The following is an 18973-nucleotide window of genomic DNA, read 5'->3' on the forward strand; positions in this document are numbered from 1 at the left end:
TTAGTGTTCCGTCTTCCCATTGATTAGCACAGTGGTTCTCAACCTTGGGTCCCCCAGATGTTTTGGCCTACAATTCCCATGATCCCTAGCTCACAGGACCAGTGGTCAAGGATGATGGGAGTTGTAGTCCCAAAACATCTGGGGACCCAAGGTTGAGAAAGGCTGGTTAGTAGTTGAGAAATTGTTTGCTCTGTCAGTCAATCTGCCTACAGTGATGGCTTGCAGAAGAGGCAAAAGGATTGAGAAGATTCTGCCTCATTTCTCCAGTAGGAAGTGTCATACCTAAACAAGAATGACCTCTCCCCGCTTAAAACGGGGGGCGCCCTTTGCGTGGACGTGCGCAGCCCCTAGATCTGGAGCAGCTCCATCAGCATAGGCTTGGCTTGCCTTCCCTCAGGTGGGATACCTGGAGGTCTCCGCCTACCTCAGTCAGTTGTCCAATCCCACCTGGGGGAAGCGTTGCCAAGGAGACCAGGCCAGGTAGGGGAGGGATTACCTGCCCACACAATAGAGGGAGGATCTTACCTGGGAATCCTCACTTGGCTCCAGAGCTTCTCCCACCCTACCCACCCTCAGTTAATGTCTTATTTTGCAGGTTAACTTTTCTTCACAGGTATGTGGGCGCTGCTACGTTAAGGTCGCTGTTAAAGGGCCGGAAAGGAATTTCCCTGCATTGGCAGGTTTCGCCTTTCCCGTAGCAAAACGTCACAACTTTGGCGGTATCAGGCCTTGGGCGGAATCCTTTAGTCCATCTTCCTCTTTGTGGCGGCGATGCCAGGGTTCCCCGTTAAAGGGGTTTATGAAGGGAGGCTTTGACCGTACGCCGAAAGGTCATCATTGCTCTCCCCTGCGGCGGCGGCGTAACGGGGGTGGCTATCTCTGCTTGAACATATGTTCTCCAGAGCCGGCCCATTCCCCCCCACACACACACACTGGATAACCCTGATGCTCCCTAGGTCCTCGGCTGGGGACTGGGGAGGGAGAACGCCCAATGCCTGAGCCAAGGTCTACCCACATTTGAAATTTAATAAAGTTGTGGCCAATTTAATCCCATAGCATGTTGTCTTGACTCGTTATTCCACATGACGGGGGGGGGACCGCTCGGGATCTGGGGACTCCGCCTGTCCACGCAATGACTTCTGCCTGGATCTGCAAACTGCAGATTGTTCTGCAGCTGCTACACCTCCCTGTTCACATCTTTCATCTTGTCCTCTCATTCTCACTGCCTGCTGTGGGGCAAAAGTAGCCTGCCCTGTCCCCTCATCCTAAGAAGGTGAAAAAGATGGGTGGGCAAGGGTTTTCTGATTGAGGGGATAAATCCAGTTATGATGTCAACACCCTCACATACTGCATTTCAAGTTTAAGCACCTGGTTTTGTGCTTTGTAGGATTTCAGTGAAACACTGGATTCAAATATGAAGCCAATATTAAAAAAGGAAATCTACAACAAATCAGGGCAAGACTTCATTAGAATAGGAGATTCTGAAATTGAGTGCAACCAAAACTTCAGGTAACTGTTCTTTTCTTTGATACAGTGGTACCTCTGTTCACGAACTTAATCCGTTCCGGAACCAATGGTTCTTAAACCAAAACCATTCTTAAACCAAGGCACGCTTTCCCTAATGAGGCCTCCCGCCGCCAGTGCCCTTCCACTGTTTGGATTCCGTTCTTAGACCGAGGTAAAGTTCTCAAACTGGGACACTCCTTCTGGTTTTGCGGAGTTCGTAAACCGAATCATTCGTATTAAGGACTGTTCTTAAACCGAGGTACCACTATATAATTTTTTACTTATGTAAATTGAAACTAACTATATTTTAAATTACCTATATTTGTTTGACTCAGCTATGTCTTTACTTGCCTCACACCTGATGTTATTGTTAATTATTGTTTCAGATTATACTTGACAACACAAAAACCCAACCCCCATTTTCTGCCAGCAATATGCAGTATTGTGACAATGATAAATTTCACTGTAACATTTGAAGGTTTGCAAGATCAGCTTTTATCTACTGTTCTAATTAAGGAGAAACCAGAGGTTGAACACCGGCGTTGTGAGTTGCTAGAAAGCATATCTGCTGACCTAATAACACTTCGTGAACTGGAACAGAAGTCACTTAGGCTTCTCCAAAAAACAGATGGTAATGAAAAATGTACAGAAATCCTTGAAATGTCATCCATATGTTTTGAACAAATTATAGGCACCTGTAACTAAATAAGTTACAAATTAAATGAATTGGTTTTTATATGAAATGACATGGATAAGGTAATCTGCAATGATTTCTGTGTGTCAGGCAGAGGTTAGAATGTTAGTTTGGATGTTCTGGTTCAGATTCCCACTCATCTATGAAGCTCTCAACCTAATCTATCTCATGGGTCTAAAACAGTGCTCTGTTTAGTTACTTGTATAAATTGCTGTGCAAATTAAATTGTACACCATTCTAATTGTAATTAAAGGACCACCTCTCACACAAACCTGGCCAAATACTGAAATCAAGCCAGAGGCCCTCTTCCAACCCCTCCTGCCTTTAGATATTAGGGCAGTAGTAACTAGCAACAAAAGGAGAGCGCAAAATATGGTCTGAAACTCAACATCAAAAAAACGAAGATCATGGCCACTGGTCCCATCACCTCCTGGCAAATAGAAGGGGAAGAAATGGAGGTAGTGAGAGATTTTACTTTCTTGGGCTCCATGATCACTGCAGATGGTGACAGCAGCCACGAAATTAAAAGACGCCTGCTTCTTGGGAGAAGGGCAATGACAGGCCTAGACAGCATCTTGAGAAGTAGAGACATCACCTTGCCAACAAAGGTTCGTATAGTTAAAGCTATGGTTTTCCCAGTAGTAATGTATGGAAGTGAGAGCTGGACCATAAAGAAGGCTGATCGCCGAAGAATTGATGCTTTTGAATTATGGTGCTGGAGGAGACTCTTGAGAGTCCCATGGACTGCAAGAAGATCAAACCTCTCCATACTGAAGGAAATCAACCCTGAGTGCTCACTGGAAGGACAGATTGTGAAGCTGAGGCTCCAGTACTTTGGCCACCTCATGAGAAGAGAAGACTCCCTGGAGAAGATCCTGATGTTGGGAAAGATGGAGGGCACAAGGAGAAGGGGGCGACAGAGGACGAGATGGTTGGATAGTGTTTTCGAGGTTACCAGCATGAGTCTGACCAAACTGCGGGAGGCAGTGGAGGACAGAGGTGCCTGGCGTTCTCTGGTCCATGGGGTCACGAAGAGTCGGACACGACTGAACGACTAAACAACAACAACAAGCAACAAATTTGGACCTTTTGTTCTTGCCCAGGCCTTGTCATCTGTGTTCAGTTTAATCTGATAGTTGTATTGTTCTGATTTGCTAAATTTAATTTAATTGATGTTCTTGTTCACCCTGCTTATTATTGTTATGGATTTTACTTTAGCCATACTGGGAGATACTGTAACTAAAGGGCAGCATAAAAGTTCCTTGCTTCTTTTACTAGATTTATCCACAATTACAGTCCAGTTTATTAAAAAAATTGTTTACAGAAGAGTGGATATTTAATCAATAATGCATTATTTGATTTATTTCTACACCACAAATGAAGTAAACTTCCTTTAAATTGTAGGTCATATTCTAGATGATGAAGACCTTATTGACAATTTGCAAAGATCTAAAATTACCTCAACAGAAATTTTTGAGCGTGTTGAAGCATCTGCAGCAACAGAAGTTAAAATAGAGGCACTGCGTGAAAGCTATCTTCCTATTGCAACTCATGGCGCCATCCTCTACTTTGTAGTATCAGATCTTTCTCATATCAACTATATGTATCAGTTTCCCCTGGAGTGGTTTCATAAGATCTTTGAAGACTCTGTAGAGTACATACTCAAAGTAAAAATTGGGGTTTCGTTGAGTGCCCCAGGAATTTTTAAGCCTCGGTCAGTTTTTAGGACTCAATCAGAGAGACTTCTCACCAGAGAAGATGAGAATGAAATAGAGAATATTGCAGTCAATTTCCAAGGACATATTAATGCTATAATAGAGAAATTAACAAAAAATGTTTATAAGGTGTGTACCTGAATTTATTACACAAATGATTTTTGGCTAATACTAGTATCTGTAAAATATAATGTGTTTTTATTAAATTTCTTATTCAACAGAGAGTTTCTTCAGCTCTGTTCAGTGAGAATCAGCTGTGCTTTGCTTTTCTGATGTGTACAGCAATTATGAAAAATAAGTATGATGGAAATCTATTTACTAACAAGCTTGGATTTATACCAGAGAATCAGTGGAACTTCTTCCTTCATTCTAGCATAATGGCAAATATTATGGACACGCAGGACTCTGAGACTACTGGTAAAGAAGGCCACATTCAGTAAATGTATAGGTCAAATTGGTCTCTCAGGCACCTCTCAGAAATAGACTTGCCATTTCTAAAACAGCTCCTTTTACTTGCAGAAAAGACACATCAGGGGAAACTCCCAATAGGAGATAATTGATATATGCTGTTTCCCCTGCAGTCCCCAGCACCGCCCCCATTATGTTTGGAGGGTCCTCTAATCCTTCAGAGTACCTTTTCATGAAGCACAAAACGGCAAATTGCCACTTATACCCCTTCTTCAAATAGAACTTCCCACAGGCAGCTTCTGCCCACGGGTAGCCTGAGTCCAGGGCAATATCTTTAAAATTTCCATTGTTCCCTCACATTAGAGATTCTTAAGATCTGTTATACTTCAAACACAGATTTTTTTTTCCTGTCTCTACAAGTGAGAATGAAATTTGGCAATGATGGAAAGTGAAAAATCTAAGGAAAAAATGTTTTACATTTTTTAAAGATGTACTAATTAGGCATGCCCTTTTCTAATTTCTAAACTCAAGTAAAGGCACTTCAATGGGTAGAATTGTAGAGATGGAAGGTCCCAAAGGGTCACTTGGTCCAACCTCCTGCAATGCAGAAATCATGGACTTGTGGGGATGGAAGAAACACTTGGGGCCCAGGTTATGGGTGCCCAGCACACACTGTGATGTGACGTCATGATGTCATGTACCCCATGGCCTCAGAACCTGAGTTCCGGTTTGAAGTCTTGTAAGGCCTTGGACAGCATACCTGAGGTTTCACAATGCCTCAGATGTGACTTCTGGTGCTTTGCGAGGCACCAGAAGTTGTGTCAGGGGCCCTGCGGTGTGGGTGCTGAGCACCCAGAACAAGCTTTTTGAGGATGCTTGAGCCCCCAGGACCCCCTATACTTGGCACTCCTGCCATCCATGAACTAAAAAACAACAGTTAGAGGACCATAGGACAAGCTACCAAAAAAGTAGTTGTGGACCTCCTCCAATATATTGAGCTATCGTTAATTCCTTGCACAAATCTCACCTAGAGATTAGATTATATCTGGTATTTATTAAGCATTCATTCTGATGGGCTTGTGGATGTTTCCCCACCCCATTGATCTTTCATTGATTCTAACACCAAACGTCTGCTTCTTTTTAAAGAAATTGTCGTACTAGGCTGATAGAGTGATTTAATCCACTTTAATTGTGAAAACCTAAATTTCCAGGTATGAATCCTTCCTTCAAAATACAGACAGTCTGGAGACACATGTAGACAGACACCTCCATTTATAGTGATTATAATTATTTTAAGAATAGTTATAAAGATTTGGGGTGAATTACTAAGGAACTATTGCACTTAAATTCTGAATTTAACAAGTGTTAGAATCTTCCCTATTGTGATGTAGTTTTTGACAAAAGTTCAAACAAAGTGGAAGTAATATCAATGGAATACTGTTGTATTGTGTATGGCCAATTTCTGAGTATAAGCAACTTCCTCTAGGGCTGCAATCCTATACCCATTTATCTGAGAGCAGGCCTGATTGGAATCCATTGAACTTAAATCTAAGGCATTCCAGGACTGCAAATCTCAAAAGTAGATATGTACACTAATTAAATGTATAATATAATTATTATTCCTCAATTAGGTTCACGTACATTCAAGAAAACTCCACCACTCCATTGGATTACTGACATGATGTGGAAAGAATGCAGGTACATGAGCACTCACATGCCAGCATTCAGCCTGTTGTGTGATTCCCTTTCAACAAATTCTCAGCAATGGAGAGCTTTTCTAAATAGTCAGAATGTATATTATTTGATCAGTACAAGCTATAGACCAGTGTCACCAAGGCAAGGTAAGTGTTGATGTAAAACTATGTGTTGATTTTCAGCATGCCTTTCTAACCTATTGTTGAAAACACTCCCTGTGTCCCCAAACCATGAAAAATGAAGAAGCAATGCTCCTGGGGTTAGTGTCCTTTGGATGAGAGAGCATTGGAAATTTGCACCTGACAACTTAGAATCACAATCCATGCATCTGATGTAGTGAGACTCCAGTCCACAAAAGGCTTTTATAATGTTGCATGCCACCCCAATCTCTCGAGTGGTGTGAGATTCCAGGGGTTTCTGGCATATACCTGGGGTTCGTGTTTCCTTTGGAATAGGGTTACATCAGAGATTGTAATGTCTTTATTTACACATATATACAACCTGAGCCTCCAGTGGAGGAGTCAATCGTATTAGGGTCTTGCTTGCCTTGGATTCAGACAGAAATCAAGCATCGCTCTGACCCTCTGGCTTCCCAGCCAATTGTTTCTACTCCTCTCTTCAAGAACAAGAGCTATTCTACAGTTCTATTGTTGTGAACAGAGATTTACAACTCTGACAAATATGAAAGATCAGAGAAGAGAAAGGCTTATTTGTGTAGATGATTTGAGAGTTTGTCTCAAATTAGACCTAATATAAATGAGATTACCCAGCTAAAGCAAGCTCACACCTCTCACTGAGTTTGTATACATAAGGTACATATGTAAGAGGCTCGTTTATAATTATATTTGGAGAATGGTTCATGTTTTTCTGTAGCTGCATTGTTTGATACTTTCTGGATGTCCTGTGGTCATATTATAAGGTAGTTGTACTTTATGTTATAAATCAAGTACTGCTAAGAGTTGTCTCTTTTTGTTTTCCAGTGTATTTCTTACCAATTTAAAAATTGGTGTGGTATGAGCAAATTTTTATTCTGGAAGTGTAGCTCAGGGAAACGTTTGAGAACTACCACACTTCCCTTTTATCCTGGCAGTTATGTTATTCAATTATATTGCTGTATAAAAGTTACAAATTTGTTGCAACATTTTTATATGGTTTCAACTGTTTCAAAGTTTCAGTAATGCTGTAAATTACTATTTAATCTCTTACAGACCCAAAATTAGAAGTACTGAGAGAAAGTGATGAGCAGGAGAGTGGACCTTTAATTTTCCCTTGGGAGAAACTTACTGCATTCGAAAGACTTATTTTGGTAAGTAAAATCAAGTGGGAAGTATTCAACTAAATTCTTGCTAGCACAATGGGATTTTATTCCACCACCACCCACCCACTATTCCCAAATCTCCTCTGAAACACCCCAGAACAGATTTGGTATGAGGAATGGGGGAGAAGAGGTGGAGAACATTTTATTACACAAGAAGAAATCTATGTGCTGACAGATCATTCACTTTAGTGATACATTGATACATTCCCCCCTCCTTCCACATGCTGTTCTGGGGGTTCACATGTCTCCCTCAGAGACATTTGGGTGGTGCACAAGGAAGGAGAAGAGGGGGCAAGTTCAATTGCACTAGGAGATGTCTTTGCACAGGTTTCATCTTTAAAAGATTGCAGTTTTAGAGAAAAGTCAAGTAAGATGTGACATGATATAAGTTTATAAAACTATGCATGCCATGGAGAAAGTGGATAGGAAAAAGTTTTTTCTCCCTCTCGTGTAACATTAGAACTTGTGAACATCCAATGAAGCTAAATTTTGGAAGTTTCAAGACAGATAAAATAAAGTACTTGTTCACACAGTGTACAGTGGTACAGTTAGTGTACATAAATAAATGTCAGTGTCCAAAATTACTAATATTTTTAGCCAAAATCAAGTACAGTGGTACCTCAGGTTACATACGCTTCAGGTTACATATGCTTCAGCTTACAGACTCCACTAACCCAGAAATAGTACCTTGGGTTAAGAACTTTGTTTCAGGATGAGAACAGAAATCGTGCTCCAGCGGCGCGGCGGCAGCAGGAGGCCCCATTAGCTAAATGTTGCTTCAGGTTAAGAACAGTTTCAGGTTAAGAACAGACCTCCAGAACGAATTAAGTACTTAACCCGAGGTACCACTGTATAGTTAAACTATGGAACTTGCTCCCATGGGAGGCAATGATGGCCTCCAGCTTGGATGGCTTTAAAAGAAGATTCAACAAATTCATGCGGGAGAGGCCTATTGATGCCTATTAGCCAAGATGGCTATGCTCTACCTCAACAGATAGAGGCCAGGGTTGTGATGCTTCTGAATACAGTGCATCCTCGGTTGTCGAAAACTTCATCAGTCGAACAATTCGGAACCCGAACAACGACAACGCGGAAGTGAATGCTTCTGTTTTCAAACACGCCTCGAAAGTCGAATGGCTTCTGAGGTGTGTTTCTCCATTTTTAAAAAGGGATTTGCCGACTGGCAATTGCGCCTCGGCTGTTGAACGTTTCGGAAGTCGAACAGTCTTCCGGAACAGATTACATTCGACAACCGAGGTTCCACTGTACCAGTTGCTGAAAGCCACAGGAGGGGAGAATGTTATTGTCTTCAGATCTTCTTGCTGGTTTCCCACAGGCATCTGGTCACCTCTGTGAGACGAAGATACCAGACTAGATGGCCCAATGGCCTGATCCCACAGGTTGCTCCTTATGTTTATATGTTGCAGTACTTGTTATTGGAATCTAGTCAATAGGGATCACTTTATATTTAGCTTCTGCTTGCAAATATTTTGAGCTTTTGAGGGCACCAATTCCCTCACAGCAATTAAAGAAGTGATAGTTTTAAGGAATTCAGATGCAATCCTTTCACAGTTAAGCACATTTAAGTTGCATGTATTTCAATGGGAGAGAGAGATACATGTACTGTGCTTTCACAATGAACTCAATGGAATTTAAAGGTGCTTCACTTTGCTGAATCATATCTTTCATGAATTCAGTGATATTATCATATATTTTTTAATAGATAAAAGTTCTTCGGTTAGAAAGCTTAACTAGTGCAGTACATACATTTGTAGCTGAGAAATTGGGGAATTACTATCTTCAGATTGGAGGAATTAATTTGAAAGCAGTATATGAAGAAGAATCTAATGCCATAACTCCAATAATTCTCATTCATACTCAAGGTGAGCATTTATAAAGGATGAGTATGCAAAACCTGCTTTATGAATTAGGGTACAATCCGAATGCCCCCCCCCATGTGGCTTTGCAGAGTAGCAGGGTTGCCAATACATTCACAGGCTTGCCACACACGAAGACTGCAGTGGAAGAAGGCGAGGACAATCTGGCCAAATCTGGACCCAAACACTTCGCCAGCTTCAGTCTGACACAGTACTCAGACCTGATGCCTTCACATTATGGCAGAAAGATACACTTGAGATCCAGCAGATCCTGGGGCAGTTCAGCCCTACTCTCAGAACACTGCACCCACTTGCAAATTTAGTGGCCAATGGGAGCCCAGCTAAACTGGGAGAGTTGGGCAGAGGGTCACTTCTACCTAATCCAACCCCTTCGCCAGTCCTGTAAAAGGGGGTGGGTTTGATTGCTTTGCCCTTCACTATATTTATATGAGTATACCATGCGCTGCTGACCCTGCTTGCTCCACTTGGCAACCCTGCCAACCCCTTTGCCAACCACCTTACTTGACACCTGGCCAATCCCTGCTCCCTTTATACCTGAGCAAACTCTTCTCTCTTTACACCTCACCCAACCCCCCCCCCAGCTCCCTCCAAGCACACCCCCCCCACAGTTCACCCCAGACCCCAGCCCATTTACAGGAGGGAGAGGTGCTTCAGATAGTGGTTTGCCAAAGTGCCTCCCCGCTCCATTAAATAGCTCACCTTGGCCACCTGCTGCCCACACTGCTTGCTTTCTCTCTCCCTTGCCTGCCTGCTATTCTGTTGTCAAGCTGGAGCTTGTGTGGCTGCCTGTTGATGGTCATGCAAACTGCAGCATGACAACTGCCTTACAATTTTATGTATGTAGGAATAAAACATAGGAAGAAAATATATGGCCCAATCTAATTGGTGCTAGTTGTTAATAGTCAATTGAAAGTAATAAAATTTAATACAGTCGCTTAGCTGGTTTGGGTATGTTAGTGTAAAGTGTATAACAATGGCATAAATATTATTGAAAAGTTTATTTGTTTTATAGATGGCCCATGCCTCTGCGTTACCCTACTTAGTTTCTACAGCAGAATCATGTTCATGTTTACACAGATATTTCCCACTGAGGTCTATTATTTCCAAGTAAGTGTGCACCGTAAATTTGTGCACAACAACCTGAAAATGATAGCAGGCAAACACAAAAAAGAGGTGCCAAATTATTTCCCCCCTTTAAAACCATCTAGTCATTTCATTCCTGTGGCATTGTGTTAATGATGCAATATAGAATACTATGTTAGGTCTGCTCATTCTTCTGTAGAGCAGCATACATTTTACATAAAGTATTACCGTATATGCACACCTTTTCATTGACCCAATATAATAGGTTTCTGGATGTGGAAATAAAACAGTTATTATGTATGCTACACAGGTGTAGATATTGCAGCTCTCTTTCTACGCCTTGCCCAGGAAATAAAAGGAAGTACACAACATGTGAAAATGATATCTCTGGGACGTGGTCAAGGGAGCAAAGCTGAAGATTTGATATATAAATCAAACATACTGCAGGGAAAGTGGGTATTCCTCCAGAACTGTCATCTTGCAGCTTCATTTATGCCCAGACTCTGCAAAATTGTTGAATCGTAAGTGTTTTCCCCTAGCATTTATTTGTATATACAGTTTTGTTCAGATGAGTGAGGACCAGAGTAGGCTGGCATTACTGCACCATTTGCCTTGTAGGAATCAAATATAGTTTTTTATTTTTTATTATTACCTTTGATTTATTAATTGCCTTCTTATGCTCAACCACTTTCTGAACTCCCTGCTTTCCTGACCATTGGGACAGCCATAGGTTGCTCATTCCTGTTCTGCAGTTATTCGCCAGTTCTTTTGAGCTGGCCCGAAGCTGAATTAAATTACTGCTAGGGAATTATGCTGACTATCACTCAATTAATAGGGAGTAGTCTATATTGAACAATTTTCTCCACTTAGCTCAAGGATCTAAGATGGATGGCTTTAAAAAGAGATCACACAAATTCACGGAAGAAAAAGCTATAAATTAGCTATATATTACCTCCCTTATAAGAAGTAGTCTCTGAATACCAGTTCCTGGGAATATGAGTGGGAGGTGCTATAGCACTCATGTCTTGCTTGTTGACTTCCTATCTGGTTGGGTTGTGTGAGAACAGAATTCAAAACAAGATAAACTTTTGGTCTGATTGAGAAGTGTTACTCTCACACAAGGATGGAAGGATCTGTCAATTTTTGTTTTCTCAGTTTCTCATTTTTCCACTTTTAAATTCAGTTCTCCACATTTCTGAAGCAATTTACAATTAACAAAGCACACTTCATGAACATTTACCAGCATTTTAATTCTGCATTTAATTCTCTTCATAAACACATTTCTATGGATTCTGACTTTAGAGTAACATGATAGAGAGAAATAGCACCAGTGGTTAACAGTTATTAAGAAATTTCATATTTGGAATGCAGTTCCCTATAGGGAAGACTATATTCTGTCAGTGTTTATCTTATTACAATGTTCTCTATTCCTCATTATTATTAAATTTTACACTGTCACAGTTGCTTGGAAAATCACACAAAAATACTGTTGCTGTCCCCATGTTAAGCAAGCAGTTTAACTTCAAACTTAAGCCTTCCTAAACAGTTTCCTACCTCAGAATGTGATGGTATGAAGAGAATCAATGCTGTTAGTTTTTGTGAAGGTTGGAGTACTAGATGCTTGACTAGGTGGAGAGATTCAGCTACACTGTATTCAATATTTTTTTTCACTGGTGGAGTAGCAACAGTTTTGTGTAATGGTCTCCCTGCTGAAATGCAAGAGGCCCCATCAATATTGACATTGTGCCAGCTCTTGAAGACAACCTGTTTAGACAAGCATTCTCCTGATCCCTTGACCTGATCCTCCTGTTGTAACCCTTTTAATGCTGTTTTAACTGTTACACTCTTTTAATGGGATGTATTTTTATAATTGGTTTTACATTTGTAAACCACTCCGAAGCCATTTTGGCAAATAAGCAATATATAAATTTATTATAATAAAAATAAGTAGTAGTAATTATATATATGTAAGGGGATTGTGAGATACAGCTGCTTTTGTAGGTATGTGTACAGTTGTTGTTATACCACTTCTTGTAAAGATGAATTCTTGGTTAAATAATATTGAACGCCGTGCAGTACAACTTCATAGTCTGTTTTTAGACAGTGGTGGTGTTACAAAATTTGTTCTATCTACAGATTTACTCGATCACAGACAAATATAGACCCTCAGTTTAGACTCTGGTTAAGTTCAACGCCAGATCCATCTTTCCCTATACCTATCTTGCGCAAGGGCCTTAAGGTAAGATTTAAAGTAATCCCTTCAATTAGAGGGAATGGTTCAGATGCCTTGAGGTGAATAATTCAAACAACCAATTGGCCTGCACACCTGAATGTTACATAAGCTGCCTTGTGGTTATGGGAAGGTAGAGTATTTTAAAAGCAAATTAACCAACATCTTGGTAGAAGATTTATACTCTGTTGATTTCACTGGGACTAGAATATACCTCTCTCAGAATTACATCCAGCTAAAGGAAAGTCCAGCTGCTTTCAGAGGACTTCCATGTAATGAAATGTATTTACAATAATCTCAGTAAATAATATATTTATTTTGCTGAAGTCTGCTTGTTTTTTTTCATAAACCATCCTGCATATTTTCTAAAGATTGTAATAGAACCTCCACATGGACTAAAAGGAACACTGCTTCAAACATTTGGAGTAAGCGGTACTGAAATAGTAACGGAAGCTGTATTCAACACCACCACCTGTGGGCCATCATGGAAAAGGTTGCTGTTCAGTCTGTGCTTCTTCAGTGCTGTAGTTCATGAAAGAAAGAAATATGGAGCTTTGGGCTGGAACATTCCATATGAATTTAATTCTTCAGATTTAGAGGTAAGAGGAAGTCTTGCAGACCGAAATAAAAGCATGAGTGTAAATAGTAACATCTTAAAATAATACCTATTGTAACCATAATTTCCAAACTGCGCCTAATAGTGCTTCCACTCCTCCATAAATCAAGCAGATACAGAAGCAAGGAACTGCCAAGGCATAACCACTATTCACAAAGAAATTAAAATTTAATTAATTTATTTTAATTAACACTAAATGTGTACTTAATAAGTACCAGCTTAAACAATGGAAACAAAATACCAAATTTCTGCTGTAGTGATAACCAAGTGTATAGATACAGTCATTTTTGATTATTTTTATCTTGAACCAGATGCACTAACCAAAATTGACGAAAACAGATGAAAGTTTCTTCATCTTCCTATCCTAGAGAATTAATGTCACTCACTTAGTGTTATGGGCTTAAACTCCTCAGTCACCTCACTGTAATTATCCTTCTCCTCCTTTCTTGCACATTACAAAAGTATCCCGTCACCCCCATGGATCTCTCTCCACAGATCTATAAGAAAAAGGTGCAGGCAGAAGAAAAAGGGCAGTATTGATCTACAGTTTTTGCCTGCATCTGTCTCTGAAAGTGGTGGTGAGATGATTTGCCCCTCCTCCTCCTCACTTACCGCTGCTGTTGGAGCCAGTCACTCCATCACCACAATCCAGAGACAGACACAGCTGAAAATCCATTCTAGATCCTTTCCAAACCTTTCAATCTGCATGCATCTCTTCTCTGTGTGTTTCTTGCCTCCTGCCTCTTCCTCCCCCAACCCCAGTTGCCTGTAAGTTGTACTCTTTACTCTCCTCGTTGCCATGATCCCCAGTTTTTTAAAAAAACTTTAGGGAATTCCTGGGCACACCCCTTGCACACCCCTATGACAAGACCCAGCCACAAAGGACACTAAATACATGTCTTGTTTACAATACCAGCAAAAGGACTAGCATTTACACCTAGAAGTGCTTCATGTGGTCTGATATCCATTTAAAGTAACACTTCAGAAAATTGTAATAGTTTGGGCATGCCTTGTTTGACTTTCTTGTTTGACTTTCTTTTATATATTTTTTCCTTTAAGCAATACACCCTCATTCTATTTCTTTAATTGTTCTTTCAGTTCATCTCAGTTTCAAAAAATAGTTCATCATATGGTACAGATAGTGACACCTCAGGACACGCAAGTCCAAAGCTAGTCGCATTGTTCTTTGGATCACAGTGCTTGTCTCTGTAAAAAAGGAAATGTAGTGACAAGACATAACCACAGCAATAATGCTACAAAAGAAAATACCTTTTTTCAAATTTTCTTCCCAAGATTTCAATCCAGGTACTGGAGATTCTTCTTGGGAATCAAAAGAAGATTCCTTGGGAAGCACTGCGTTATATGACTGGCGAAGTAACATATGGAGGCCGTGTAACTGATAATTGGGATCGTCGGTGCATTCTTAACATTTTGGATAATTTCTATAACCCTTCTGTATTGCAAGAGGACTTTGCTTACACTACTGATTGGGTAGGGGAAGCCATTTCTTTTTTCATTATTTTACAGCACTTTAACAACCTGTACATTGTTATATAAAGGGTTGGTTCAGCCCTAATAGGAAATTGTGGTTTCCTACTACTGTATGTGCATGCAAGACTTAGGATCACATTTTACGCTCCCTTCTCACCTGTGTCCCTCTTTTGCATGCAAAAGAAGATTAAAAACTTTCTGCTGTAATTTTAAACTAACCACAGTTCCCTGTTACAAAACTGTAGTCAAAAAGTTCCCTGTTACAAAACTGTAGTCTAAGTGCCAGATGTGATACTCTTACTTTGGCTATTTTGTACATTTCAGTCCAAAAGACTTTTTTTTCATGGACAGCTCTGCACTGCAGAGACTTTGCTCACCTACGAGCATTTTAGTGCCTCTGTCTCTCTCTAGACTGGAACCCAATATACACTGCCAAGAGGAGAAGAAGGCAGAACTAGCTATGGAAAAACTGTTATGACTGGACTCAGGGAACTCTGATCATTTAAACTCTCATATGCTCTAGACTTTGGGACGCGGGTGGCGCTGTGGGTAAAACCTCAGCGCCTAGGACTTGCCGATCGCATGGTTGGCGGTTCGAATCCCCGCGGCAGGGTGCGCTCCCATCGTTCGGTCCCAGCGCCTGCCAACCTAGCAGTTCGAAAGCACCTCCGGGAGCAAGTAGATAAATAGGGACCGCTTACCAGCGGGAAGGTAAACGGCGTTCCGTGTGCTGCGCTGGCTCGCCAGATGCAGCTTGTCACGCTGGCCATGTGACCTGGAAGTGTCTGCGGACAGCGCTGGCTCCCGGCCTATAGAGTGAGATGAGCACACAACCCTAGAGTCTGGCAAGACTGGCCCGAACGGGCAGGGGTACCTTTACCTTTACCTTATGCTCTAGACAGTCAGGCTCAAACCATGGTTTCAGAACCTTGTTTCTTCTCATACAGTGAATTCCCTGAATTCAGACATATTTGATAACCAGGAACAGCCCAGGATGTCTTTCCACTAGTGGCACAAACCCCAGTGCTGTCCCCCCCTCCTGCCCCCCCCCTCAGCGACTGGCACTTGCTTGCTGCCTCCTGTTCCTCAACCCCAGAGGTGTGCTCATGGATGGTGGTTGCTTGCTCCTCTACTCACCCCTCCGCAAGGGACAATGACAATAAAGATATCGTATCGGGCTGCCCCGAAGAGGTTGAGCAGAAGGAAGATGGTGGCCCAAGGGCAAGTAGAAGAGTGTGCCACTGCAGCCATCAGGACCAAGGAGCACCTAGCAGCAGTAAGCACCTGGCAGTGGCAAGTACTGAGTGCCAGGTTCCTGGTGGCAAGAGGCAGGAAGTGGCAGTGGGGGGTGCCTGTTCCAGTTGTGAGAGTGGGTGCATGATGGTGTGGGGAGTGGTGGCACTAATGCTGGCAGTGAAACAGCTGGAGGTGCAGCACCCCCTCCCAATGAAACACTGGCTTGTCTTGCTACTTTGGGTGGCAGCTCCTACCTCTCCATCTCCCAAAGCACATACATCCTGCCTATAAAGGTAAAGGTAAAGGTACCCCTGCCCGTACGGGCCAGTCTTGACAGACTCTGGGGTTGTGCGCCCATCTCACTTAAGAGGCCAGGGGCCAGCGCTGTCCGGAGACACTTCCGGGTCACGTGGCCAGCGTGACAAAGCTGCATCTGGCGAGCCAGAGCTGCACACGGAAACGCCGTTTACCTTCCCGCTGGTAGCGGTCCCTATTTATCTACTTGCACCCGGAGGTGCTTTCGAACTGCTAGGTTGGCAGGCGCTGGGACCGAGCAGCGGGAGCGCACCCCGCCGCAGGGATTCGAACCGCCGACCTTTCGATCGACAAGTCCTAGGCACTGAGGCTTTAACCCACAGCGCCACCTGCGTCCCGTGACATCCTGCCTATACTAGGAAATAAATACCATTCAGAATATACTTGACATTCCTACCAATGCAATGTTCCTTAGCTTTGTGAGCAAACTTATTTTGTATGGATCTGTTCTTGAAGGTGAATTCTGATCTACATTGAACAATGGCTCTAAATTGGTTTCTAGTGTTCTCCTGTGAGGATGTGGGGTAAAGACATTAGTAGATGAAAAGCATTTTTCATTGGTTTTGCAGGTATATCAACCCATATCTGAAAAAGATACTTTGAAAGACTGCAGAGCCTATTTACGATCTCTTCCAGAGAGCGATTCTCCAGAACTCTTTGGAATGCATCATTGTGCAGAAAGAGCATACCTAAAGTCTCAAGCACAGTTATTTATTGAGTCAGTTGCCAGGACTCAACCAGCAATGACTACAGACACTCTCATCATCAGGTCACTCTTTGGAGATTTCTTCTTCTGTTTCTGGAATATGACCACAAACTAACAGAGTTAAGCATGCTTAAGTCCCCTAACCTCACACAGAACAGAGAAGACAAAAGATCCCATTGCTGACTCTACTCATTGCAGCTTCTCACCTCTTGTAATTTCCTTTAGTTCATTTTCACAACGCCTTCTGGGAATTACGTGTGGGATTGACAACATAAACATGAGAATATTAGCATTAACCAATTTTTGCATATGTACTGTAATATGCAAAATCAGATGCATTACCCCACAAAGAATGCCTAGAATTATTTATTTGACAATGAACAAAGCAACATGCAGTGAAACAAGGGGGTCATTAACTTGATTGATAATGATTGATAACTCTAAGACATTGGGTGTTTATCTGTTTGTTTTAGTGGCAGAAAGACTCCAGATGAAATAGTATTGGAAATAGCATCTGACATTCAAATTAGGCTACCACTGACTGTAGAAAATATGGGACAGACACCTGAAACTGAACCCAAAGAAAAAGTTACATTTGAAAGCTTCAAGTCAGGCTCAGTTTGGGCTGCACTTGCAAAGGTTGCAAAAGGTCAGAACTTTGATTCACATAATATAAAATTAAAATTAGCTTTATATTGCAAGAAGGAATAAACATATATATAGTTCTGGTCTGTTTATTATTGTTGTGAATACATAATGAGGAATAAAATCAACAAATAATGATAAAATATATAGCACTCCAACATCTAAGATTAGGTGATTTCTCCTAATTAGCAATTTGATGCTGAGTGTTGGCAGTGAGTATTCTTACATGGAAGCAGGAGGAATTTATGGCATTGTGTCACAGCTGGAATATCTTGGAACTAAATGCATAAGAATTAATCCAGAATTTGCTCAGGGGTGTGTGTCTGTAGGCACACACCTTCTCTCTTGGTTAAGCCTTTTAACAACTATGTTTCTAGCTACTTTTAATTGATGTGTTTTATTGAATATGCTGTTAATTTATTGCTTTATTACTGTGGTTAATGACACTTATTTTATGTTGACTGTTTGATATTTTTCAGTGTTTTTGCTTGTCTTAGGTTTTGGAGTTTTTAAACTTTAATAATAATTTTGCGATTCTTCAGCTTTGTGTTTCTTCTTGTCTGCTGCTTTTAGAGGACTTGTCTGGAAAGGTCCCCTAAAGATGTTTTAAATAAGTAAATACTGTAAGTTGGTACTAACCAATATGCTGGAAGCAGAAGATCCAAATAGTGTCCCCTCTCTAAGAAAAAATACAATAATATTTGTATATTATTGACAGTTTTCTGCCTTTTAGTAGTACCCCAAATTTTCACCTTGATGCAGCTAACTTGCTCTACTTATCAGTGAGATAACCAGTGGGTCTTATTTTCTATTGTAGGTCCTAGTTCTTTTATGAGTTCAACTTTGCTAATTGTCTTGCATCAGGAGATTAAAAGGTATAATCATTTATTATCCATAATAATGCAGTCATTACATGGACTTCAACAAGGTATCAAAGGCGAGATTATCTTTACCACAGCACTAGAAGAGCTTTATAATTCAGTATTGAAAAACAAAGTTCCTGAACTGTGGCAGGTAGGTGAACAATTTCTCTGGGAATCAAAAAATAAACTTTTAGGATGAGATTATGTACTTAGCTACATTGGCCCCCAAAAGCACTTTATATGTGTTGTATGTGCATTATAACACTACAACACAAGATGTCGCTGTGGAGTTTCGTTTTTGCCAACCTGATTTCTCATACAAAATTTACAATGTGTTTAACTGAAACACTGCTTTGATATGTCTACTTCCAGCCCCAGTTGTGGCTGTCCACCTGCAGAACAGACTTCTGCTCACCAAATGTGATTTCCCCTTCTTTGCTTCCCCGCTGCAGTCTCTGCATGTCCACCAAAGAAAACCAGAAAGGAGATACTATATCTCAGCCCTAGATTGTGATTTGTTTCACTGTAACTAACTACACTCACTAGCTAGCCTC

The 18973-nt window shown here is 41.2% G+C and overlaps 1 protein-coding gene across 3 annotated transcripts in view; it reads left to right on the plus strand.

The window, feature by feature from the left end:
* The window catches only part of DNAH14 (dynein axonemal heavy chain 14), a 138706-nt gene that overhangs the window by 113257 nt on the left and 6476 nt on the right, over nt 1–18973 (plus strand). The window contains exons 66-79 of one of the 3 annotated variants that reach the window (XM_081903568.1): nt 1388–1509; nt 1893–2137; nt 3605–4044; nt 4137–4332; nt 5955–6170; nt 7242–7324; nt 9060–9219; nt 10628–10838; nt 12454–12556; nt 12919–13146; nt 14457–14654; nt 16775–16974; nt 17385–17560; nt 18374–18570. In XM_081903568.1, the coding sequence (XP_081759694.1) occupies nt 1388–1509; nt 1893–2137; nt 3605–4044; nt 4137–4332; nt 5955–6170; nt 7242–7324; nt 9060–9219; nt 10628–10838; nt 12454–12556; nt 12919–13146; nt 14457–14654; nt 16775–16974; nt 17385–17560; nt 18374–18570 (2775 nt within the window). Of the gene's footprint in view, nt 1–1387; nt 1510–1892; nt 2138–3604; nt 4045–4136; nt 4333–5954; nt 6171–7226; nt 7325–9059; nt 9220–10627; nt 10839–12453; nt 12557–12918; nt 13147–14456; nt 14655–16774; nt 16975–17384; nt 17561–18373; nt 18571–18973 lie in introns of those variants that run through there. The other 2 variants (XM_081903567.1, XM_081903569.1) reach the window with 2 other exon arrangements.

The sequence above is a fragment of the Podarcis melisellensis genome (genome assembly GCF_964234715.1).
Source record: "Podarcis melisellensis genome assembly, chromosome: 3".
In the NCBI taxonomy this organism is placed as follows: Eukaryota; Metazoa; Chordata; class Lepidosauria; order Squamata; family Lacertidae; genus Podarcis; species Podarcis melisellensis.